The sequence below is a fragment of the Haemorhous mexicanus genome, chromosome 23 (assembly GCF_027477595.1).
Source record: "Haemorhous mexicanus isolate bHaeMex1 chromosome 23, bHaeMex1.pri, whole genome shotgun sequence".
In the NCBI taxonomy this organism is placed as follows: Eukaryota; Metazoa; Chordata; class Aves; order Passeriformes; family Fringillidae; genus Haemorhous; species Haemorhous mexicanus.
Window position 1 is genome coordinate 5,624,280 of NC_082363.1, and position 26,305 is coordinate 5,650,584.

Consider the following 26,305-nt stretch of genomic DNA (forward strand, 5'->3'; position numbering starts at 1 on the left):
GGAGCCGCCCGCCGTGCCCGCCCTGCGCCCCCGGAGCCGCTCCGGGGCACCTGCCCGGCTCCCAGCCCGGCTGCCCTGAGTGGTGACAGAGGTGACAGAGCCCTGCGAGGGTCCCAGCCCGGCTGCCCTGAGTGGTGACAGAGGTGACAGAGCCCTGCGAGGGTCCCAGCCCGGCTGCCCTGAGTGGTGACAGAGGTGACAGAGCCCTGCGAGGGTCCCAGCCCGGCTGCCCTGAGTGGTGACAGAGCCCTGCGGAGCTGCCCAGCGCCACGGAGCGATTATTCGGGCAGCGGGAATACTTTGGAAGCGGGCAGTGGAAAGCGGCTCTTTGCCCCCCTCCTTCCCTGCCTGCGAGAAAGGAGTTGCCCAACCTGGTCATGAGACTTTTCCAGACTTCCCAAAGAGGCTCCTGAAGTTGTGACACTGCACCAGCCCCCCCAGAGCAGACACGCAGCCACGGGAGATGGAGAATGAGCTTGGCAAATCTGTGGACAATCAAATGGACAAATACATGTAATATTTTGGAAGTTGTCTTGCTCTCTTTGTTTTTATTCTGCTTATTTTTATTTTTTTTTTCCTTCTCCCCTAGCCTGATGTAGCCGTGCTGTTAACCCTTTCTCGCCCTCCCCTCCTCGATTTAGAGTTACAATAATGGGGAAATCAGAAAGTCAAATGGATATTGTGGAAAAATCGACCAAATCTGGGAAGAAGCCCTGGAGCTTTGTGGCCATCGGGCTGGCTGTCCTGCTGCTCCTCATGACTTGTGCTGCCGTCGCCCTGGTGATCCTCTATGCCAGCAGCAGAGGTAAGAACCTGCCAATAACCTTCCCCTTCCCTCTGCAAACAGCAAAAAAAGTCCTTTTTTTCTCAGAGCTAAATGAAAACAAAAATACAGGGAGACCATGAGGTCACCTCTGTGAGGGACTGAGCTCTCTCTGCCTCGCTCCCTGCTTGTGCATAGAGATTATGTTGGCTTTCACTTACATTTTGAATTATGCTCTGTTAGACTCAATGCTTTTATTTAATTCCCTGCAATTTGTTGTTTTCAGAGCTGTTTTGACAAAGCTGATGTGCTGTTTAAGAGAGAAGGTGTGTGTCTGTGTGTGAGGACTGACATTTCCTTATTTTATCCAAACACAAGCCAAGATTCATTCTTGCCAGGGTTTTTAAAGCAACAGCTGCTTTAAAACACTTCTAAAAACAATCTCCCTGAAGGGGAAATTGCTTATTACAATGTGAAAGCTTAAAAAAAAAAAAAAAAAAAAAGCCACTTGATGCTGAGGAAAAGGAGATTTTTAAATAATCCATCAGGCAGTTGGATCTCTGAGTGTGATTTGCTTCAGTGACTTGAATGCAAATATCTTGCCAGAAACCTGACACTGAGGCACGTTATTTTGAAGTGTTTTGCCTAAATATTTTAACTGCAGAGCACACTTGGTAAAACCAAAGTTTTCCCACTGGCAGAGCAAGTGCAAAGTCCCACTTTCAAGCCCTGTGAAGCACCGAATGCTCGGGAGCAGCTCTGCCTCATGTTTGTCACTTCCATTCAAGTCTCGTGGATTGGGAGCTCTGTTAAAACACTGGAGAGTGAAATTAAAGTGGGAACAGCAAAACTGGAGCAAAACACAGCAGTAAAACACACTATCTCTGCCTCCCCTGCTGCAGGGAGCTGCATTTCAGCACTTGTGAGTGAAACACTGCACAATCCTGAGCAATAATTCAGGAAAAAGCCTTGTTGTTGTTCACTCCTTTTGCTACCAAATCTGAGTGTTTGGCATTCATAAAGTTAATCAGAAAGTTAATTCTATCAGCTCAGGAGAGGAGAGGAAAGAAATTCCCCAGAGCCAGGTCCTGGAGGAGGAGTTTCTGTATCAAACACTGAGCTTGGCAGGGTTTTGCTGCCTGCATGCAGAAAGGATTTGGGAAATCTGCCCCACATCCTTTGCTGGCTCCAGGCAATGCAGAATCCAGATATTAATAATATTTACCCAAGTGTGGGTCTCATCCAAACCCAGGGGCAGAGTCTGAGCTCACTACATGTGGTTAAGGAAGTTTTATCTGTGAGAAAACAGGTCTAAAACCTAAATATTTTTCTCAGGCTCATATCTGCAATTAAACTTTCCCTGGAAGTGTTGCCCAGACTGAGCCCTGAGTGCAGGGCTGATGTTCTGCTGCCCTGTGCTCCTCACACCCCACCAGATGTGTCCAGCTGTGCCCTGGAGCCACTTTGTGCCTCTGTGCCCATCCCAGCTCACAGCTGGAGCAGCCACCAGCTTTCCAGTGGGGAAAGGAAATTCCAGGTGGGAAAGGAAATTCTAGGTGGGAAAGGAAATTCTAGGTGGGAAAGGAAATTCTAGGTGGGAAATGAGATTCCAGGTGGGAAATGACATTCCAGGTGGGAAAGGAAATTCCAGGTGGGAAATGAGCAGCAGGAGCTCCATCCTCACAGGGCACTGTCCACATGCACTGCCTGGGTCAAGAGCTGAGGCAAAAAGAGCTCTTCAGACTCTTCCTGCAGCAGAAATATCTTTTTATTTTGTCTTGAAAAGTTTTGTCCCAGTGCCCCCCTTAGCTCTGTTTTGCTGTCACACTTCAGCCCGTTCCCAATGCCCAGGCAAAACCTCAAATCCTTTTTCCCCATGGGAAAAGCACCTCTGGCTCAAAGCTGTGCCACAGAAATCCCACAGAACAGGGGGAAAAAAACCACAAAACAGGAAAAAAAACCACAAACAAGGAAAAACCAATGGGGCTGAGCACCCTTCACACCACCAGAGTTATCCTGGGAATCTCCTGTTGCTAATTCCACTGAAATGGTAATTTTGGAACCTGCATGGGACACTGGATTGCTCACTAAGAGCAGGTCCAGATTTCTCACTCCACCTTGATGCACCCTTGATCAGAATGACACTACCCAGGCTTCTAAAAATAATTTTGTTTGGCTTGTAATTAGGAATTAAATTAGGAAATTGAAGTGCTGCCTGTCCTGCTTTGCATTCCCTTTTATTTTTTTTAATTTCTAAAGGCATGTTCAGGCTTTGTGGTTCAGGGAGAATATTTTTCTGCTTGTATACATCTTGCAGAAGAGCACTGTGGTGCATGAAATGGGCCTGTGGGCACAGCAATAATTCCTGGAGTTCTGGTAATGCTGACTGGGATTTTTATCTCTATTCCCAGCCAACAAAAACACTCCAGCTCTCACAGCAGAGCAGTTACAGAGTTCTGGACACAATCTGGGGATTTTTGACATCCAAGGAACTTTTCAGACCCCAAAACTAAATAAGCTGAAAGAAAACACAGGAAGAATAAAGTAATATTTGGGTGACAGGTTCTCAATCCTTCCCTGCCCCCATCTCAGCAGCCTTTTCACAGCTCCCCCCCAGCATTTCCTGAATCCAAACCTCCTCCCTTGCTGGAAAGTCACAGCCTGAGGAACATCTCAAACCTTTCTAGTGACACATCAAATCACTCAGCAGCTCCTCCAAACAACTTCCAGCCTCACCCAGTAGCTGCTCCTGTAATTCTGGTTATTTCCTTGAATTTCTGGCTCTGAGCAGGAAGGTTCACTGATGGTTTTGTGTCTGCATCCCCAAAAGTTGTCCCTGCTGGCTGTCAGGAAGGTCCCAGCCCTCTGCTCTCTCCAAACAAACAGAAACACAAACCAAGCAGCACCTTGTTCTGGGGGTGGTTTTTAACAAAAAAAACCACATTTTTTCCCTGCATTTCCTGTGCTGAATGTGATTGTTGTGCACCCAAATAAAATTTACCCCAGCCTGCTGAGCAGGAGCAGGGTCTAAACAAAAAACTGAGGGGAGTGCTGGCTGAGCTCGGGCTCCTCTCCTTCAGTGCTGCTCAAATGTCCTCTGGAACCCTCCCTAGGGAGCCAGCTCTTGAGGGGAGATGCAGAACTTCACCAGGTGGCAGCTGCCACACCAGGCATGGTGACATTTGGGTGGCAGGGCTCTGCTCAGTCCCAGTCAGGTGAGTGGCAGCCCATGCAGGGCCTCAAAATGGGCAAAGAAACACAACAAACACACAATTTCCTGGGTCTCACACCAAATTCTGGCTCAGCCATGGTTCTAGGTAAGAAATCCTAGGGAAGCTGAGATAAAACCAAACATTTGTGTTCTGCACTCCTTGTGAAGACGCTGCCACCTGGCACAGGCAGCTCCTCCCAGACAGAAAACCTGAATTTGGCAATTCCCTTGTTTGCTGCCAGCAAATTTCTGTTCTAGCAGCAACAGGGGCAGCTTGCAGTGCCAGAGCAGCTCTGAGGAAAGGGAAGGTGCTGAGAGGTAAAAGCTCCCACGTGAGTGAGTGCCTGGTGACAACTGTGGCTCTAATTGTCACCATGTGTGCCATCCCCAGCCATCTGTGCTCCTCCAAAGGCACCAAACACAAGCTGTGTCCTCCAGAGCCCTGCAGGAGGCTTGGCTTGGCTTTTGTTCTCTTTAAAAGGAGCTGCAGGAAAGCTCTGGAAAAGCAGTTTGGGTTTGAAAAGCACCATCACTCCCAAGGTGAGCTGCTCCAGGGGCTGCAGCCACCAAAAGATGCCACAAGTTGATTTTCTGCTCCTGCTGCTGGCCAGGGAATGGGGAGACACCAAACACAAGCTGTGTCCTGCAGAGCCCTGCAGGAGGCTTGGCTTGGCTTTTGTTCTCCTCAAAATGAGCTGCAGCAAAGCTCTGGAAAAGCAGTTTGGGTTTGAAAAGCACCATCACTCCCAAGGTGAGCTGCTCCAGGGGCTGCAGCCACCAAAAGATGCCACAAGTTTATTTTCTGCTCCTGCTGCTGGCCAGGGAATGGGGAGACACCAAACACAAGCTGTGTCCTCCAGAGCCCTGCAGGAGGCTTGGCTTGGCTTCTGTTCTCCCCAAAATGAGCTGCAGCAAAGCTCTGGAAAAGCAGTTTGGGATAAAAAGCACCATCACTCCCAAGGTGAGCTGCTCCAGGGGCTGCAGCCACCCAGAGGTGCCACAAGTTGATTTTCTGCTCCTGCTGCTGGCCAGGGAATGGGACAGGACTCAGGGGATCCTCGTGAGGCCAAATTAAGGCAATAAAATCCTCTAGAGTGACCCCAGGGGGTCTGAAGCATGTCCCAGCTCTCAGGTGAGCAGTTCACCTCTGGAGTGCTTCATTTCCCTCATTTTCTTCCATTTGGAGCCGTCCCACAGCTCAGGTCATTTCATTTATCTCCATTAAAGCTTCTCTGGCCTGATCAATTCTCTGCTGCTGCTGTGTCAGAGTGAAATGGATGCCAGGGCAGGAGCCCCTCTATCACTGCAACTCAGCCTGTCAGCAAGACTCAACCAGGGAGGAAAATAAACAGAGAAATACCTCTGCTTCTGCTGAGAACCTGGGCTTTGTTCTAGAAAATTAATTGAGATAAATCAATAAATAAATACCCATGCTTCTGCTGAAAACCTGGGCTTTGTTCTAGAAAATTAATTGAGATAAATAAATAAATAAATACCCGTGCTTCTGCTGAAAACCTGGGCTTTGTTCTAGAAAATTAACTGAGATAAATAAATAAATAAATACCCATGCTTCTGCTGAAAACGTGGGCTTTGTTCTAGAAAATTAATTGAGATAAATAAATAAATACCTGGGCTTCTGAAAACTTGGGCTTTGTTCTAGAAAAGCAGTTGAGATAAATAGAGAAATACCTGTTTTTCTGCTGAAAACTTGGGCTTTGTTCTAGAAAATTAATTCAGAGAAATACCTGTGCTTCTGCTGAAAACTTGGGCTGTTGTTCTAGAAAATCAATTCAGATAAATAGAGAAATACCTGCTTTTCTGCTGTAAACTTGGGCTGTTGTTCTAGAAAAGTAATTGAGATAAATAAATAGAGAAATACCTGTTTTTCTGCTGAAAACTTGGGCTGTTTTTCTAGAAAATCAATTCAGATAAGTAGAGAAATATCTGTGTTTCTGCTGTAAATGCTCAGAGCGTTTTAATAGATTGTCTAAAAAAGGATCCCACACTTTGAGTGACTGTGGAGGCAGTTAGCAGGTAGAAAAGATGGTCTTATTCTCCTTCCAGGAGAGATAAAACTCACTGTCAAGACTGTGTTGTGCTGCTGCCAATAGATTTTCCTCAAAAACTCCCAGATCTCTTCACAGTTGTCATCTGATGTCTTTGACAGGCACCAACATTCCCTCTCCTGCTCTCAAACCACTGAGCTGTCACTGGGATGGGGCTCTGGTGAGTGGCTCTGGGAGCAATTCCCTTCCAAGCCAAGTAATTCCATCTGCTTTCCTCCTCTCCCTGCAGGCTCCCACTATGGCACCAACTCGGGCAACATCTGCACCACCCCTGGCTGTGTGACAGCAGGTAATGGGGGGCTGGGAATCACTGCTGCACAGGGGAGGCTTTGTGGGCTGGTACTGAACCTGAGAAGGAGAGAATTCAGAGTTTAAGATGAAAAGGAAAGAGATTTCCCCTGGGGTAAGGAATATCATTCATAAGAGGCACAGGAGAATTCCCAGCATGGCAAAGGCCATGGACTGACCAACTCCATCTGTATTTGTAAGCAGAATAAAATTCCCTTCAGACTGAATTTTCTCTTTCATGGGGCATTCACCTTCTTCTTTGTGGTATCTACCCCCCAAGAGAGGTGAGACTCCAGCACAGATGTTCCCAACAGCCCCCTGGGAACACTGGTTCCTTGGCAGTGCCTAAACTGGAACCCAGGGGAGCACTGGGTGCTCTTCCCTGCAGGGTCTTGTGCTCTGGGACAACTCTTCTGCCATCCAGGTCTGCCATTCTCCCTCTGCCATTCTCCCTCTGCCATTCCACACCTGCCATCCAGGTCTGCCATTCTCCCTCTGCCATTCCACACCTGCCACTCAGATCCATTTCCAACCAGAAAACAGGATTCCTCAAGTCATGCCATGTGGGAGTGAGTCTTGCCAAGCAGCTCCTTGAGTGTCTCCAGCAGTCCCAGAGGTTCCTGGGCAGACTGTAGAATTCAGCTCTCCAATTTTGCTGCCCAGCTGCCAGAATCATCCAGAACATGGATCCCACAGCTGACCCATGCCAGGATTTCTACCAGTATGCCTGTGGGGGCTGGCTGAACAGGCATGTGATCCCAGAGACCAGCTCCAGATACAGCATCTTTGACATCCTGAGGGACGAGCTGGAGATCATCCTCAAAGGTAGGGATGAGGCTGCTCCCTCCCCAGAAACCTGGGTTGATTTCAGAGATTCCTCACTGCCCATCAGACAGAGAATAAACTTGCACAGAAGTGCTGATTGGGATTTTTTTTTTTTCCCTCTGGTCCTTTTATCTCTACATCTCTCACTACACCCATTTTGTGGGGACAACCTGTTCCCACTAAAAATTACCCAGAGGTGGTTGGGTACTGACTCCAAAAGGAGCAGGACAAGCTGGCTGCAGGTCCTTCCTCCTGACCCTTTCTTCATTAAGAGCATGAAGAGCTCTCTAGTTTGACAGTAATTGCAGCCCACACTCACAGCCTGGAATCCTCAGGGATTGCTGTAAAATGATCAAAGGTCTCCAGGGCACAAATCTCACTGCAGTGGTTCCTTCCCCAGGTGTGCTGGAGACTGCAGACCAAGGGGACAGAGAAGCATTTCAGAAAGCTAAAACCCTTTACAAGTCCTGCATGAATGAGAGTGAGTGTCTTCTTGTTCCATCAATTCCCCTCTTCAAAACCAGGGGTACAGAAAAACCAAAGCATTTTTAGCAAAATCCAGTCAATATTTGTCTAATCCATGTGGCCTTGCCAGGAAAATTCATCTTCAGATGGATGAAGATGCCTTGGTATTTCATTAAACCTCAAAACAGCCCTTTGGGATGTGGAAAGGATGGAAGCTGGGTACCCACCCCTGGTGTGGATGCAAAGCCTTTCCTTCAGAAGGCACAAACCTGGCCCAGCTCATCCTTCCCAAACCAGCCCACTCCAAACCAGCCCTGGAAGTATTCCAGAAGTCATAATTATTATGGATAATTATTATTATTATACAGAAGTCTTTTCATTCCTTTTCTGAAGACTAACATAGAATGGCTTCAGGATATCTCTTATTTTTTGCCATGACACATTCAGTTGCAAATCTAAGCTGTTAGGCCCGTTACCTATTTTTCCTAATTGTATTTTTGTATGAAAACAATGCAGAATTTGTCTTTGCTCCCTCAGGTCTTATAGAGCAACGAGATTCCCAGCCTCTGCTGGAGGCCTTGAGGATGGTTGGAGATTGGCCAGTGGCTTCTGCAGACTGGAGTCAGACCAAAGGTAGTCAGAATTATTTACTGGAGCAGGGAGGCCGCTGTCACCAAAATAAATCCTTCCATTTTCAGTTTCTCTTCCCAAACAGAACTCAGGCCATCACACATTTAACACTCCTTGACCCATTTAAATAGATCTCCAAAATTTCAGCTTGTGAACTGTCCAACTTCAATCAATCTGACACAGATTGACAAATTAACTCTATTTTTTTTTCTATTTTATCTCCCAGAGCCAAGCTGGAGCATGGAGGAAACCCTTTCCATCATGAACTCCAGGTTTAACAAACGTGTCCTCATTGACATGTTCGTGTGGAATGATGACAGGGATTCCAGCAGACACATCATTTATGTAAGAAAAAAAAGGGACAAGGGAATTTTTTATATGCCAGAAAATCATAATGGATCATTATTTACACTGCAGACAGATGAGCTTTGAACAACAGTGGTACAATGTAGGCAACAGTTCTGTACCCTGAGTGTCAGATCGATCTCAAAGACATTTTGGGAATGTTTTATGGCAGCATAATTTTTGTTTCAGCAAAAGAAATAAGGATCAATGGAACTTCTGCTGATTTACAGCATTTAAGGGCTGTAAATTCTTCTGACTTACAGAAAAGAGGATGAGGTTTAATATATGGTAGGAAACCATGGGTTTAAAACACAGAAAGAGTATTTCAGAGTTTGGTGGTGAATGGTTGTGCAAGAAGTCCAGCCCTAAAGTCAGGCAATGTAGAAAAGTAACTTAAATTTGTTCTTGGGTCTCCGTGGTTACTGAAAGATTTTGATTTTTAACCCACACTAAATGCACCCTGTCCTTACCTGGAAGCCCAGAGATGAGAGCTGTACCCTCCTCCTCCTCCCCCCAGACCCAGGAGAGCCCAGATTCCCCAGGTGTGTGGCAGTGGTGTCACCCCAGCCCTGCCAGGGTGCCTCTCACAGCATCTCCTGCTCCCCTCAAGGATTCCTTTGGACAAGCCCAGCTCCTGTTCACCACTAACCAGAGAAATGCATTTTCCTTCAGATTGACCAGCCAAGTTTGGGAATGCCATCCAGGGACTACTACTTTAATGGGGGCAACTATCAGAGAGTAAGTAATCCTTTATTTTGATTGACTCTGTGCCACTAAAACAACTTTATTCCTTATCCCTGTGCTCTCAAAAACCCCAACACACAAATTCTCACACTGTGCAACAATCACAACTAGACTGGGACATTCTTTGCTATGTTTTTTTCCTAATTAAGCCAACATTTTGCAAAGTTTACCAAAGGACTGAACAACAGGATAAATATCAAGCCTGCCCAGAACTGGCCAACTCATGAAAAAGGTTATGGGAAAATAAAATTGTGTTTTCTAGCTCAGACAGTCTCTCATTTTAAAGGACAGCTTCACATTTTCAGTGCAGGGGATTTGCTTGTATCTTCCTCTGAATCCCTGATGCTCAGCAAGTAAAATTCTGCTGCCACTTACCCTCCCCTTCCCCCAAAATTACATGAAATTGTGAGAGATTATTTTCTAGCTGCTTTCCTCTGCCAGTGCTCAGGGCAAAACCACTGATTCTGCAAAAACACTGTTTCTGTAAATACACAGAAAGCTGTTGCAAACAGAGCCAGATAATTTGTCTGTTTCCAAGATGAAAATACTGCTTTAGTACATTTTATTTTCCTCAATTATGCCTTGCTAACAAAGAGTATTTGCAGCCCAACATCAAACCAATTTTCCTAACAAGAATGGAAGGGAATACAGAGGGACAACAATCAGCATTTGAGACTCTTTTGTCTCGTGGCTGTAAAGGCAGATGAAAACATCAGTGGGAAGAGTTTTCTTCTCACTTGAGTGTGTTTGGCTACACTTTATAGAGAATTTAGCTAAAATACAAATAAACCCTGTGAGGTTTGTAGGAGATTGTCCCCACACCTTCTGGGCACCTTTAGGAGCTGCCAGGTCCTGGGACAAAACAATCTCCTGGAAAAGGAAAAATGTGGAAAGCTGCTGACCCAGGAATCTCCCCTGCAAGTGTCACCTCCCCAGCAGAAAAGAGGGAAGTTTATGCATTGGGGCATGAAGGTCAGACCTAGATTGACTTGGAGGAGGTAGGAAATCAGGTACAGTGCAGAGACAATCCTAAAGCAGAGAAAGAAAACCAGTTCTGCTCAATACAGCTTTAATTTGAAGGCACAAAGCAGGGGGGCTGAGGCTGTGCTTTTAATCCTAATGACCAAGGAGGAGACACAACCCCTTTTTATTTGTATTTACCAGCTCGCTGCCCCCAGACAATGAGCCCAGCTCTGATGACCCAAACTCCCCCTGTGCTTAGTCCAGCATCTTTTGGCAAAACTCCTCCTGAGGCCTGGGGGAGTCTGGCCTGATTAAGGCTCAGCATTCAGCCTAAAACCACAAATCCTCATCTGGAAGTGCCCAGACTCAATTTCACCACGACCACTGTGTTTATCTGGCTTCCAGGGTCTACAGAGGGAGAAAAGCATGTGAGGAGAGCAGGTAGCATCAAGTTTTCCTGCATCAGGGATCAGCAGCCAAAAGTCTTTTCAAGGCCCTTTGTGAGGCACAAATCAGTCAGAGCCTCCCATCAGGAATAAAGCAAAGGTGCCACTGGGAACTGCCTGAAACAGAGCTTTCCTTTCAGACACCAAAACCAGACCTGAGAAGATTTATGGTATTACTTTCAGAGAGCTCAGACCTTCCCTGTTCACCCTGGAATTTTGGATCACTGTTCCCACAGTGTAACTCAAAGCACAGAGCCTCCTCTTTGCCCAAGCAGTAATTCTAACTCAGAATGCCAGGCTTGCATGGCACTGAGAAGCAGAATTTTTTGTTTTGAGGCTGGCAAGTGCCCTGTAAGGTATTCATGACAAAGAGAATGCTTTGCTGAATGAGAAATGTGAAGATGAACCATAGAAAGAGTGAAGGGACTGTTTACAAGGGCCTGGAGTGACAGCACAAGGGGGAATGGGTTCAAACTGACACAGGGCAGGGTTAGAGGGGATATTGGGAAGAAATCCTTCCCTGTGAGGGTGGGCAGGCCCTGGCACAGGGTGCCAAGAGAAGCTGTGGCTGCTCCTGGATCCCTGGAAGTGCCCAAGGATGGGTTGGAGAGGGCTTGAAGCAGTCTGGGTTAGTGGAAGGTGTCCCTGCCATGGCAGGGGTGGCACTGGATGGGCTTTGAGGTCCTTCCAACCCCAGCCAGTCTGGGATTCTATGGAATGATGGACAGCAGACCTTTCCTACCTGTTCTGTGTCCGAGTGCAGGTGAGAGAAGCTTATCTGCAGTTCATGATCACCATCGCCAGAATGATCCGGGAAGACAAGAACGTGTCCAGAGATGATTCCTTTGTCCAACAGGAGATGGCAAAGGTCATGGAGCTTGAAACAGAGATTGCAAACGTGAGTAGAGAGGTCAAGGACTCCTCAGGAAGCTGTGGGGGGCAAGGGGAGAGGGGGAAGAGACTCTTGCTGGTGTGTGCAGGAGTTTTCAATGCAGCAGAAAACCCACAGACCAGAACAAGTGGGGGAAGAAAACTTTCTGTGCCATGAGCAGCCCAAAAATCAGAGCCTGTGTGTCTCTAATTCTGCCTGCTGTGAACACTGCTGCTGTGCTGCTCCAGTCCCAGCCTTATTTCTATTTGGAACTCTTCTAAAGCAGATAATTCCCCTTCTGCTAACCATGCACTGGGATAACACCAGGCCAGGCTCCCTTGCATCCTTAAAAACCTAGAGCACCCTAGAAATCCCCCAGAAGTCCTTCCATTCTAAAGAGGACAGAAGGAGCCACTTGGCTCAACACACCCCTGAAACATTATTGAATAGGGGGGACCCAGGTTCCTGTACTGAATTTTTGGAAGCAACACAAATGATTTTCCTTCTCCCCAAACAAACTGTTTAATCTGAATATTATTGGAGTGTGTGTATGTGCACCTGCATGTGATTTCAGCCATTGATATTTCTGTCAGTTGATTCCAGCAATAACCTTGTGAATGTCTTCAGGCCACCACCCCAGCAGAGGAAAGGCACGATGTGACCTTGTTGTACAACAAAATGACCTTAGCAGAGCTGCAGGAAAAGTTTGCATTCAATGTAAGTGTTTCATGAGCAGTGTCATACTTCAGGGTCTCTTAATTACATGCCAGTCAGAAATGGCTTTGTGAATTGATCAGTGCTTCAACAGAGAGGTATCAAATCATTCCCATTCCTGATTTTGCCTTCAGAACCTCTTTAAAGGCTTTGTCCTATCAAACAGCTGCATTCAAGGTCATCAGACTGTCAAAAGTTACTGGGGCATTTAATCACCCAACCCTGGAATGTCTCTCTGTTAAATTCTGCCTAGGAATTTAACTGGACCTTCTTCATCCAACGTGTCATGTCTTCAGTGAGCGTCCAGGTGGACCCAGAGGAGGAGGTGGTTGTGTATGGGATGCCTTACCTGCAAGAGCTGAAAGCAATTATCTCCAAGTACTCAGCCAGGTAAAGGAACTGCAGGATAGGTAGGACAAGAGTCACAGAAGGATTGCTGAAATCTCAATTATTGGATCCCCCCTTGCTAGTTCTGAGCTTCTGAGGGAAAATGAGACCTCTGTAAAATACAGGAAATGCCTTTGGAGGTTTCAAATTCCAAATACTGCAGTTCAAGGTGTCTCACTTGCTGCTTCCTTAGAAAAGGTTAAATGGGAAGAAAAAAACACATGACGGGCTTAGCTTTTGTTACATTCTAGAAGGAAGAAAAATAAGAAATGAATCCCAGAACAGACATGACAGCCCAGTCCTCAGGCTGGATGTCTCTGCAGTTGAGATGCTATGACACTCAGGGCTGGCAGCAATGATTTCCTTCCTTGTCTCCACCCAAAATTGAGATTCCCCTCTGCCTGCCTGCCCTAGTGCTGGTTTTTACAGGGGGTTAAGCTCAGCTTTGCTTTCCCACACAGCACCATCCAGAACTACCTCATCTGGCGCCTGGTGATCGACCGCGTCAGCAGCTTGAGCCGGCGCTTCAAGGACGCTCGGGCCAGCTACAGGAAGGTATTTCCTCTCTTCACAAAGAGGAGAGCACAGCTGCCACCAAACCCAGCCTGCCCAACCCAAAAACCCTGCCAGGGGTTTGGAAAGAGATGAACCTTAAGCTCCCTCCCAGCCCAAACCGTTCTACATTCTGTATTACATCAGGGAATCCTCGAACAAGACCAATCCCAGCAGTGGGAGCGTTTGGGTTAATTTAGGCAGTGGTTTGAGAGCTTTGGGTTAATTTAGGTGATGCTTTGAAAGCTTTGGGTTAATTTAGGCAGTGGTTTGAAACCTTTTGGTTAATTTACACAGTGGTTTTGGAAGTTTTGGGTTAATTTAGGCAGTGGTTTGAGAGCTTTGGGTTAATTTGGGCCGCAGTTTGAAACCTTTTGGTTAATTTAGGCAGGGGTTTGAAAGATTTTGGTTTATTTAGGCAATGGTTTGAAACCTTTGGGTTAATCTAGGCAGTGGTTTGAAACCTTTTGGTTAATTTACACAGTGGTTTTGGAAGTTTTGGGTTAATTTAGGCAGTGGTTTGAGAGCTTTGGGTTAATTTGGGCAGCAGTTTGAAACCTTTGGGTTAATTTAGGCAGTGTTTGGGTTAATTTAGGCAGTGGTTTGGAACCTTTGGGTTAATTTAAGCAGTGGTTGGGTTAATTTAGGCAGTGGTTTGAAACCTTTGGGTTAATTTAGGCCGTGCTTTGAAATCTTTGGGTTAATTTAGGCAATGGTTTGGAACCTTTGGGTTAATTTAGGCAGTGGTTGGGTTAATTTAGACGGTGGTTTGGAACCTTTGGGTTAATTTAGGTGGTGTTTAGGTTAATTTAGGCAGTGGTTTGAAACCTTTGGGTTAATTTAGGCAGTGGTTTGGAACGTTTAGGTTAATTTAGGCGGTGTTTAGGTTAATTTAGGCAGCGGTTTGGAACATTTGGGTTAATTTAGGTGATGGTTTGGAACCTTTGTGTTAATTTAGGCAGTGTTTGGGTTAATTCAGGCGGGGCTTTGGAACCTTTGGGTTAATTTAGGCAGTGTTTGGGTTAATTTAGGCAGTGTTTGGGTTAATTTAGGCGGTGCTTTGGCACCTTTTGGTTAATTTGGGCGGTGGTTTGGAACCTTTGGGTTAATTTAGGCCGTGCTTTGGCACCTTTGGGTTAATTTGGGCGGTGGTTTGGAACCTTTGTGGTAATTTAGGCCGTGCTTTGGCACCTTTAGGTTAATTTGGGCGGTGGTTTGGAAGAGCTGCAGGGCAGGGTTAATCTGGGCTCTGGTGCTGCAGGCCCTGTACGGGACGACGCTGGAGGAGGCGCGCTGGCGGGAGTGCGTGAGCTACGTCAACAACAACCTGGAGAACGCGGTGGGAGCCATGTATGTCCGGGAGACTTTTGCTGGTGAGAGCAAGAGGATGGTATGTAGTTTACCCTTCCTACTACTGTACATCCACTGTGGTGGCAGCTCTCTGGTCAGAGAGAGAGAGAGAAAGAGAGATGAGCTTTGCCATGAGTCGGCCTGGGAAGCTTTAGGGAGCTGGAGAGAAAGAATTCTGAGCAATCTGCACCTGGTGTTTTGTAATAAGGTGTTTAAAACCCATAAGGTTGTTGGCAAATGGGTGTCTTGTTAATTAGCAATGGTGTTTTGATCAAGGGACTAATCAGGTCCACGTGTGGTGAGCTAGAATATAAAAAGGAATGGGTTCTCTGATAAAGGGAGTGAGCCTTCTGAATGCCTTGGGAGCTGTGTTGCTCATGACTCAACAGTAGCACTTCCACAATGCCCACAGTGCCCATTCCCTCTGGTGTCAGCTCCCTGGTTTTTGCCTGGGAGAGCTATCCACCAGTCGAGGAGGTGCAAGGACTCATTTGTGAGGCTCTTTTATGTCACTGTTGCATTAAGAACGGCGAGAAGCAAACAGCATTTGATTCCAAAAGCTCGGAGGGCATAAAGCAAAACTCTGTTACCAAACTCTCCATATTTATAGGCAGGACCGTTCACCCAGAACCTGACTGGTTCTCAAACAACATTTCTCATGCCATTGGATAGTTAGAAACAACACTTTCTTGTACTTCTCTGTCTATAAAACTCACATACAACATTCCACCTAAATACCAGGTGCACAGACCAAGATAAGAATTTTCATTCTTTTCTCTGAGCTTCTCACAGCTTTTCCCAGAACAATGCCTGGGAAAGTTATCTGTTTCACTCCCTGACCAAACTGTCACACCCACACTTTTAGGAGCTCAGTGCCATGGTTTAGAGCACAGAATTTGGAGACGTGGCCTTCCAGCAGGAAGCTTTTCATCCCTCCTTAGCTGTGCCTGGGAATAGGGCATGGGAATGATGAGTGTCTCCCTGGCTCTCTTTCAGGTCCGAGATTTAATAGAGAAGATCCGTGAAGTGTTCGTGGAGACCTTGGATGAGTTACAGTGGATGGATGAGGCATCCAAGGAGAAAGCTCGTGAGAAGGTCAGACATAACAAAGAACTTCAGTTTTCCCTCATGGACATGAAATATTTGGAATTTTGTAGTATCACCATATCCAGCTTCTCCACAAACAAGAGGCAAAGAGGACATTATGATCCTGTTACATTGTCCTTTCCTTTCAATCCTTTGTTAGCCCACATCAATAAAAATGCCAACTGGATATGACACAATTCCCCCCAAAAAATAAAAACATTTCCAACTTTTAATTGACCTCAGGACCATCAGCACCATTCCAAAGCCAAGAAAAAACCCCAAACATTTAACTATTCTTTGTATTGTGACTTTGGTAAAAACAACCCAACAAGAGCACACCAACAAAACCCACAACTAAGAGGAAACATTCAACTCTTTTCTTCCAGGCAATGGCAATCAAAGAACAAATTGGCTACCCAGATTACATTTTGGAAGATCACAATGAGAAACTGGACCTGGAATATGCCAATGTAAGTGTTCAGTGCATATCTCACCAAATCCCTCCAAATAAACCCCTGCATTTGCTCTCTTGCCTCTGGAATGTTTGTACCTGTGCAACTGCCCTTTCCAAGGACATTAAAATGAACACATTGATAAATAACTGGTGCAAAGAACCAACTATTCAGTGAAGCCATGCAACCAAAACGTTCTTTAGAGGACATTCAGTGGGACGAGGAGTTCCTCTTCCTGCTCAGCTGACCAATGTACTTGGACCCCTGTTTGTGCAGTTAAACTTCAGTGAACACAGCTACTTTGAAAACATCCTGGAAAACCTGAGAGCTGGGGCCCAGAAGAGCCTGAAAAAGCTTCGAGAGAGGGTTGACCAAGATATGTGAGTTTCCAGACAGAGCCACAGACACAACCAAAATTCTGGGTTCATGGTGGGGGTGTTCAGCTCATGCTGTGGGCACCTGGGAGTGCCTGTGGCTGAGACAATCAAGGAATTAAACAATTCTAAGGGAAATGAAAAATGCTTTTCCCCTTGGATGTTGTGTGTTTGGGATGCAAGCTGCCTATAAAGAAGCCACCATGTATTTCCTGGTGGCAGGAATTCTTCACAGCTGTGATCAATGCACCCTTTTTCCTACATGAATTCTTGCCTTACATAATCTCTTTGTAAGGGTTTTCCTTCCTGTTACAAGGGTCTTCCTTCTCCTAACAAGGAAATTATATTTCTTTAGATATCCATATATACATTCCTGAGAATATATATGACATATATATATAGATTTATAGTACATATGTGTGCATATATGTAAACATATATACACATACATATATACATATATAGAGATAGATATGTAGATAGATATAAATATAAAGATAGATATAGATATAGATATAGATAGATATAGATATAGATATAGATGATATAGATATAGAGATAGAGATAGAGATAGAGATAGAGATAGAGATAGAGATAGAGATAGAGATAGAGATAGAGATAGAGATAGAGACAGAGATAGAGATAGAGAGATATAGAATTAGAGATATAGAATTAGATATAGATAAATATAGATATAGATGTAGATACAGATATAGATAGAGATAGAGATATAGATAGAGATAGATAGAGATATAGAGATATAAATATAGATATATTATAGATATAGAGAGAGATATAGAATTAGATAGAGATATAGAATTAGATATAGATAAATATAGATATAGATGTAGATGTAGATATAGAGATAGAGATGTAGATATATAAATATAGATATATTGAAGATATAGATATAGATATAGATATAGATATAGATATAGATATAGATATAGATATAGATATAGATATAGATATAGGTATATTATAGATATAGATATATAAATTGATATAAATAAATAATCCCTGAAAGGATGATATCCTTACAATCCTTTCCTAAATACCTTGCACTTTTTAACCAGAATTAAATTTCAAAACTGTCTGGGGAATAAAACCATCGTGACTAACTGTGTGCAACGTTTATTTCCAGATGGATAATTGGAGCTGCAGTGGTCAATGCATTCTATTCCCCCAACAGGAACCAGATAGGTAGGTTTAAACACTTTTAACCAGCTGATTTTTTCCACACAACACTGCAGGGCTGCATCCAGAGGATTCCATCCAGGAATTGTGGGCAAGGCTGCCTGGCTGTTCAGCTCAAGCACTTTGCTGATGAAAATTCAGCTCCCCAGTTTTATACCCTGCCACTGAGCAGCCTTGGGTTTGAAAGCCTGGCCCAGCACCCAGTGGTCCTGGGCTGCTCCTGCTGCTGAGTTTGCAGCCCGTGGGGCAGCCCTGCAGCTTGCTCTGTGCAATGACACTGCTGAGAGCCACCCAGAGTGCAGAAATCAGGCTGAGCTGAATGGAAATGCTGCTGGGGTCTCAAACAGGGAGATAGTGTAGCTGCAGATGTGCTAAATTAAACCTTTATTAACTTGTCATTTTTCATTTATCGAGAGAGAAACAATTCCACCTGAGGCATGAGCTTGTTTCTAATCACTTTATATTTTCTGTTCCTTCCTGACCCTTACACCAAGCAAACAATCTGTCTGCCAGTGATGCAAAATTAAGCCACTTTACAGCATTTCCCCCTTTCTCCCTGTCTTTGCAGTTTTTCCTGCTGGGATTCTCCAGCCCCCCTTCTTCAGCAAGCACCAGCCCCAGGCCCTGAACTTTGGAGGGATTGGGATGGTTATTGGGCACGAGATCACTCATGGCTTCGATGACAACGGTGAGGAGATGGCTGAAAAAATGTTTTTATTTCAGCTAAAACTGGTGGCAGGCACGGCAGGGATCAAAGGGCACTGGGACTGAAGATCCCTGCAGAGCCACATCCAGCTCAGCAGCAACAGGGGCACACTGGGAACACTCTGGGGAAAGTTTTGCAGGGAGTGTTTCCTGAACAGAGCACAAGAAATGAGCAGGTGTTTAAAAAAATTGAGGCAACGACAATTCTCAGGGAAAAAAATGTTATTTTTACAGCATCAGAAACACAAACAAGCTGATCCATGGGCTCCTGAATACAGTGAGATCTGTGGACAAAGTTTTTGGGATAGAACAAACATCAGTAGTGTCTTAAAATCCCAGGAGACTTTGTTTTTTTACCCAAATGCTTGAAATAAATTGGCTTTTTTAAGTTTCTCAAATGCCATGTAAAAGAATTTGGGGGAAAAGCTCACTTCTGCCTCTACCAGTCAGGAGTTTTTTTTTTCCACGTGGTATTTTTAGTGCTCTTTAAGTTCATGCAGATGACACATAAACACACTCTCAGAAACTGAGGTCTAGAGCAAAGAAAAGCCTTGTTCTAGCCAGAAAGCCAAGAACACAAACTCCAGAACTGCAATTCCAGCTTTTAATTCTCTATAAACTTCAGTTCTGTCGTGTGGCCACACAGAACCAGCACCTCAGACACCTCAGAGCTGGGGGAAGGTTTTGTCACACCATATCTGCAAACCCCACCTGGAAATAAAGCCAGGCCTTGGAGCTGTCCCTGAAGTCAGGGCTGCAGACTGAACAGGAAATCAGGGAATAACAGAGACCACAACTCCTCTCCCTTGTGACAAAGAGAATAAACTGTGCCCAAAATATGTCTGAGCATCTAAACTCAAGGAGGAAAGAGGGAGTGCAGCTCCAGCATCCCAGCTGCCACACTGCAGGAGCAGCAGCTTTAAAATCTTGCTCAAAACTTTCCTTTTGTCCCTGGGCTTTCCTGCAGGTAGGAATTTTGACAAGGATGGGAACATGCTGGACTGGTGGAGCAACTTCTCAGCTCTGCATTTCAAGGAGCAGTCCCTGTGCATGGTGCACCAGTATGGGAATTACACCTGGGAGCTGGCAGGGGGACAGAACGTGAGTGACACCACCACAGCTCTGGCTCTGCACAAATACTGACTTTAACAGGGGATCCCCGGGGGGGATAAGCACAACCCCAGCTACCACAGGGCTGGGATGAACTGGGGACACTGGTGTGGCCCAGAAAGCCCAGGGTCTGTGTGCAGTGAGGTTCTGTCCATGTTATATCTGTGTGTGCTCTGCTCCAATCTGCAGCTCTGACCCTGTGATTTGTTTAATTTCACTCTCTCTTGTCCCAGCACAGCTTCCCTCTGCTCCAGGCATGTCAGGCTGTTGTATGGCTGACCTGTCATCCTTAGAGCTGCTGATTTTATTGACAATAGAGTAAATAAATTATTCTTTTTACAGGTCAGTGGCATAAGCACATTAGGAGAAAATATTGCAGATAATGGAGGAGTCCGACAGGCTTATAAGGTAATCCTCAAACACCCTGTGAGTAAACTTTACCTGTTCTATGCTAAAAAAATGGACAATTACCATGCTATTAGCATATTCCAAAAGCTAAAGCCTCAGCTGCACACCTGGAAGCTCATGGCTTGCTGCCATTCCTGCACCCAGGAGCAGCCCAAGGATGGAGCTCAGGTGTGGGCAGGGAATGTTCTTCCCTACAGAGAATCCCAACAGATGTCACAGTAAAAACCTTTCTCTTTGGTGTGAAGGGTGTTTATGGAACACCCTGAATTTTTGGAAAGTTAAATCCCAACCCTAAGGGACACCATTCCAATTAATTGTTTCATTAGGATTGTTCTAAAAGCCCTCACAGACATGGGAAGGGATGTGAGAACATCCATGGATTCCATGTGTGACACAAAGTGCCTGCACATGGAATCCATGGATGTTCTGTGGTGCTGGATCTCTTTTCACCCTCAGCTCTCCCTTCTGTGCCTTGGGCCTGTCTCAGGTATGAGCAGGGAATGCTCTTCCCCACAGAGATCCCTAACAGATGTCACAGTAACACCTCTTCTCTTTTGTGTTTTGAGTGTGGTGTTTCTAGAACACCCTGAATTTTTGGAAATTTAAATCCCAACCCTAAGGGACACCATTCCAATTAATTGCTTCATTAGGATTGTTCTAAAAGCCATGACAGATGTGGAGGGGATGTGCCTGCACATGGAATCCATGGATGTTCTGGGGTGCTGGATCTCTTTGTACCCTCAGCTCTCCCTTTTGTTTCATGCCTTGGGCCTGTCTCAGGTGTGAGCAGGGAATGTTATTCCCTACAAAGATCCCTAACAGATGTCACAGTAAAGCCTCTTCTCTTTGGTGTTTTGAGTATGGTGTTAATTTGAATTTAAAATTTAAATCCCAACCCTAAGGGACACCATTCCAATTAATTACTTCATTAGGATTGCTCTAAAGGCCATCACAGACATGGAAGGGATGTGAGAACATCCATGGATTCCATGTGTGACACAAAGTGCCTGCACATGGAATCCATGGATGTTCTGTGGTGCTGGATCTCTTTTCACCCTCAGCTCTCCCTTCTGTGCCTTGGGCCTGTCTCAGGTGTGAGCAGGGAATGCTCTTCCCTACAGAGAACCCCAACAGATGTCACAGTAACACCTCTTCTCTTTGGTGTTTTGAGTATGGTGTTTCTAGAACACCCTGAATTTTTGGAAATTTAAATCCCAACCCTAAGGGACACCATTCCAATTAATTGCTTCATTAGGATTGTTCTAAAAGCCATGACAGATGTGGAGGGGATGTGCCTGCACATGGAATCCATGGATGTTCTGGGGTGCTGGATCTCTTTGTACCCTCAGCTCTCCCTTTTGTTTCATGCCTTGGGCCTGTCTCAGGTGTGAGCAGGGAATGTTATTCCCTACAAAGATCCCTAACAGATGTCACAGTAACACCTCTTCTCTTTGGTGTTTTGAGTATGGTGTTAATTTGAATTTAAAATTTAAATCCCAACCCTAAGGGACACCATTCCAATTAATTACTTCATTAGGATTGTTCTAAAAGCCATCACAGACATGGAAGGGATGTGAGAACATCCATGGATTCCATGTGCTGGAATCCTTGGATGTTCTGGGGTGCTGGATCTCTTTGTACCCTCATCTCTCCCTTTTGTTTCATGCTTTGGGCCTGCCTCAGCACCTGAGAGGCTGCAGAAACAGAATGTTGGGAATTAACCAGCATGAGGGCACATTAACTTGTCTCCACCGTGTCAATATTCCTAAAGAAAGCAAATTGGCCAATTAATGTGCAACAATAACAGGTAATGGATTTAACATTGAGCAAGGTTGTTATCTGCTATTTAATGAGCAGTTACCTAAAGGGAGAAAAATCATCACTGTAGAGAAGGAGAGGAGATTTAACACTTTATTTACAGATATAAATTCCTGTAGAAAGAGTCCATGAAATCAACAGTGCTTAAGCTGACAGCTTTTTCATAAAACTCTCTGCCCTGTTTGTATTAGAGAGAGAAGGTGTATACAAATACAGAAGGGAAGCATGCTGGTTAATGCTGTGGTGACTAAAATCCCTCCTCCCATTCAAAATCCTCCTGCTGCTCCTCTGAGTTGATCTGTGATTATTTCCAGGCCTACCTGAAGTGGCTGGAACAGGAAGGGAAGGAGCCAAAGCTGCCTGGGCTGAACATGTCCCACAAACAGCTTTTCTTCCTCAACTTTGCCCAGGTGAGAACACACAGGGCTGGGCTGAACATGTCCCACAAACAGCTTTTCTTCCTCAACTTTGCCCAGGTGAGAACACACAGGGCTGTGCCTCAGGCCCTTGGGCTTTGCTGGAGCAAACACCTGGGGGACATCAAGGGCAGATAGATCTGTCCCAGAGCACCAGATCTTGATAAAACAAAAGCTAATTAATAAATAATTGCATCTATTCTGCCTCTCTATGAAACAGACCCCAGTGATATCACAGCAAACTGGGATGTCCTCAGGAAAGCTAAGAGGTTCCCAACAGGAATTCCCTCCAGTACTGAGCCACTAATGATGAATCTCCCTGTGCAGGTTTGGTGTGGCTCCTACAGACCAGAATATGCCAGTCAGTCCATCAAGACAGATGTTCACAGCCCTCTGAAGTACAGGTGGGTTTTAATTTGCTAACTCACACCTCACTTCATTCAACCCCTTGCCCCAGGACAGCACAGGAGGGTCTGATACCACACAAGATAACTTCTGAGTCATTTCCTGATTTTCTCCCATGGCTTCCAGGACACTGCTGGAGAGCACTTACCTCTTCCTGACCTGCAGGAGAATTTGCCAATCCATAGGGTGTGGTCTTTGCTGGGTCTCCAGGATGAGGGAAGAGTTGAATCTGACTCCATGTTCTCAGAAGGCTGATTTATTATTTTGTGATATTATATTCTATTAAAAGAGTGCTATACTAAAACTATAAAGAGAATAGAGCAAGGATACAGACAGAAGGCTTTACAAGAATGAATAATAAAAACTCGTGGCTGACTCCTTAGTCTGACACAGCTGATGGGGATTGGTCATTTATTAAAAAAAATTCAGATGAAACCAATCAAACATGCACCTGTTGGTAAACAATGCCCAGACCACATTCCAAAACAGCAAAACAGGGAGAAGCAATCAGATAATTATTGTTTTCATTCTTCTCTGAGGCTTCTCAGCTTCCAGGAGAAGAAATCCTGGTGAAGGGATTTTTCAGAAAATATGGCAGTGACAAAAGGGGATGGAGCAGGACCAAACCCACAAATGTCCTGGCATTTCCTTGCCCATATTACCTACATTTCCTAAAGCATCTAAATGCTTAAACTCCCATATTCTGAACTGCACTCCAATTCTGAGGTTCCAAACCTCTTTCTGTTCCCCAGAACAGCATTTTGCCAATCCATAGGGGATGGAGCAGGACCAAACCCACTCTGTCCTGGCTTTTCCTTGCCCATATCACCTATATTTCCTAAAGCATCCCATATTCTGAGCTGCACTCAAGTTCTGAGGTGTTGGATTGTTGGGGGTAGGACGGTGGGGACGGAGACGAGAGATCTCTGCAGCCAGGTCGTGGAACTTGGGGTTTATTGCAAAGAGCCTGGGTGCAGGGCCCTGCTGGGAGCTGCCAGCCACAGCTCAGAGCAGGCCTTAAAGAGGGAGAGTGGTAAAGAGAAAGAAGGCAAGAGCGTGGTAAAGAGGATGAGAGAGTGAGGAAGAGTAAAATAGAGCGAGGTTCCCGTTACAATACCATAAATCTTCTTCTGTGCTGAATATTCCAATTCTCACTGACCAATCTAGTCCAAGATACAAATCTTACTGCATTTACACACAGCCTATAAGAATCATTACATCACCATACCGTGTTACATTTTAAAGCCTAAAAACTCCTTTGGCCCCTTCTGCCAGGCCTGCAGGGTCTGCTCTGCCTCTTGGAGCTGCCTGCAAGCAGAGGGTGTTGTTTGATCACAAGGGGATTACCTTCAGCCAGCCACACCATTGTTTTCCAGTTGTTCAGTAACTGAGGGATCTCAGAGCTTGCTTTCATTTCAATCTCACTTATAGTTTCTATATCCTCAAAATCTTTTGCCAGGCAATCACACTTATCAGGCTTTCCTGTCTCATCCTCCCCACCACGAGGCCCCAAACCACTTCCTGCTCCCCAGAACAGCATTTTCCATGTAAACGAGTCCCTTCTCTTTGTTCAGGGTGATGGGCTCCCTGCAGAACTTTGAAGCCTTCTCCGAGGTGTTCCACTGCAAGAAGGGCACGGCCATGCACCCCGCGGGGACGTGCCGCGTGTGGTAACCCAGCGTGGCACGCTGCTGACACCACAACCAGCTGCTGGCAGGGATGTGCCCGGTGTCCTGCCCAGCCCCAGCCAGCACTGCAGGGGCAGCTGCTGCAGGGAGAGCCAGGGAAGCCCTCAGCTGTCCCAGTGCCACTGGGAAGCACCGGGGATGACGGGGATGGAGCCGGGGATGGCGCCGTGTCCCCGGGCTCAAGGACTGTTTCCAAGGACATCCTGACTGTTACTGAGACACTGCTTCAGGGTTACAAGGACTCATTCTTACACAAGAAAACAAAACCAACAAGCAGCCACGGATCTATTTTTCAGAGAGGAATAATAATTTTAATCCGTCAGCCCCGCTTTCTGGGGCTGGCCATGCTGTCTGAGACGTTCCACTGCTCCCTCTCCAGTGTTCTCGTTCTGTTTCTGCTGCATTTTTCCCCAGGCCAGGTTAGAGCTGGTGTAAACTCTCGTGCTGTCTGTGCCCCTGCACTTTGATCACTGCTTTGTTGCTCATGGATTGCTATTTGTGGTGACAGTGAGCTCTATGTCAAGATGCCTGTCGCACTCTCCTCCTGCACTTGAGTTCCTCTGCTCCAAAGAACCCCCTTCAAGTGAGGCATCACAACAATTATCACATTTTAGGAGTACAAATTCTGTCTTTATGGTCAAATTACAGGGTCCCACCCTTCAGAGATATATTTAAAATGATGCTTATTCTTGTAGAAAGTGTATAAAATACCTTTTGCCAAATAGCAGATATGTATCCATGGAAACAATTAAGCTGGTTTTAATCCTGTGCCTTTTTATTTTGCCATAGGCTATTTTTCAGTATTTACACTTGAAAATGTAACATGTATTAATTTATAATAAAATTTAAAATAAAAAAAAACCAACGGTGGTGAATTCAGCAAGGATTTCCCTGTGGAGAATATGGGGGAGCTTTCCTTGGCAAGCATCCTACTCTAACGAGAATATCTTAAACTTCCACCATTTAATAGTGAGTTTTCAATATTATTCCAGCAAATGCTTTTCTCTCTAGCACAGGAATCACAGGGCAGTAACTGCCTGTGTGACTCTGCAAAATCAAATCTCCTCTCCAAAAGGAACCCTGGAGATGGGCCAGCAAAGGTTCTGGCACATGCAGCTGTTAAAGGGATAACTAAAATGTTATCTGGGGTTGGGAGGGTTAACTCCAAGTGACCATCACAGCCCATGGAAGTTCCTCTGTGTTTTCATGTAAGCTAACCCCATCTCCCACCTGCAGAACACTGCCCAGTTTGTGTCAGGGCCGAGGGCAGGAGCTCCGAGCTCCCCCTGCAGCCCCCCGACCCTGGCGCTGTGCCCACAAACTGCAGATGAGAGAAATGGCCCCGAATTCCTGCTGACCACTGGGTCACCTTTCCACAAGCACAAAAACGCTTCAGCCCCGGGGAAGTCCTGCACCCAGAGGTGTTTTGCTGCACTTTGGCTCGCAGACAGTGAGAAGAAGCTTTATTTCAAGCTGAGGAAAAGAAGGAAGATCCTGATGTTCCCCAGGAGGAATCCGAAGCATTTCCCTCTCCCATGCTGCCACCTGGTGACAAATCCTGCTCCAGCTCCTGAAAGACCAAACCTCGTCCAACAGGAGCAGCTTTCAGCTCCATCGGACCACAGACATCGAATCCTGCAACAAAAAAAAAATTCATTTTTAGTCGGTGGATTGCTGGTCCTGGTTGATGCTGCACCTCTGTCCCTGGCTGTGCAGAGCTCCCTGCTCACCTGCAGCAGCTGGGATTTTGCACAGCCATTCCTATAAAGCACAGACTTTCTGAAACATCACCTTACTCTGCAAAAACACCCAGGATGAATCCTGCTGAAAAAACTAACACAGTAAAAAAAAAGAAAAAAAAAAAAAAAGGAAAAATTAAGATGTTGCCGATCATATTTTCCTTGAGAAAAAAGCCAACATTTCCCTTTTTTTTTCCACTCCTCATGGTCATGTGGATGTCACCTCCCAGATGTCCCAGCACACCCATTTAGGGTTTTCTTCTGTGCCTCTCCAGATTCTTCCACAT

The 26,305-nt window shown here is 45.6% G+C and overlaps 1 protein-coding gene across 1 annotated transcript; it reads left to right on the forward strand.

The window, feature by feature from the left end:
* Positions 1-25,130, forward strand: MMEL1 (membrane metalloendopeptidase like 1). The gene is made up of 23 exons (XM_059866769.1): positions 1-513; positions 642-805; positions 6,270-6,329; positions 6,992-7,153; positions 7,554-7,634; positions 8,156-8,251; positions 8,475-8,593; positions 9,266-9,331; positions 11,510-11,644; positions 12,245-12,334; positions 12,585-12,721; positions 13,180-13,273; positions 14,532-14,660; positions 15,617-15,715; positions 16,093-16,176; positions 16,435-16,538; positions 17,677-17,735; positions 18,298-18,417; positions 19,402-19,535; positions 19,887-19,952; positions 22,085-22,180; positions 22,514-22,590; positions 24,166-25,130. The coding sequence occupies exons 1-23, from the start codon at positions 464-466 to the stop codon at positions 24,263-24,265; spliced, it is 2,322 nt and encodes a 773-aa protein (XP_059722752.1). The 5' UTR covers positions 1-463; the 3' UTR covers positions 24,266-25,130.
* The last annotated feature ends 1,175 nt before the right edge of the window (positions 25,131-26,305 follow it).

Excerpts from the sequence above, each read along its gene's own strand:
- MMEL1 (XM_059866769.1), top strand. The coding sequence starts at position 464 with ATGGAGAATGAGCTTGGCAAATCTGTGGACAATCAAATGGACAAATAC. Across the intron at positions 17,736-18,297 it reads CCCCAACAGGAACCAGATAG|TTTTTCCTGCTGGGATTCTC; the intron begins GTAGGTTTAAAC and ends CTGTCTTTGCAG. Across the intron at positions 22,181-22,513 it reads TCTTCCTCAACTTTGCCCAG|GTTTGGTGTGGCTCCTACAG; the intron begins GTGAGAACACAC and ends CTCCCTGTGCAG.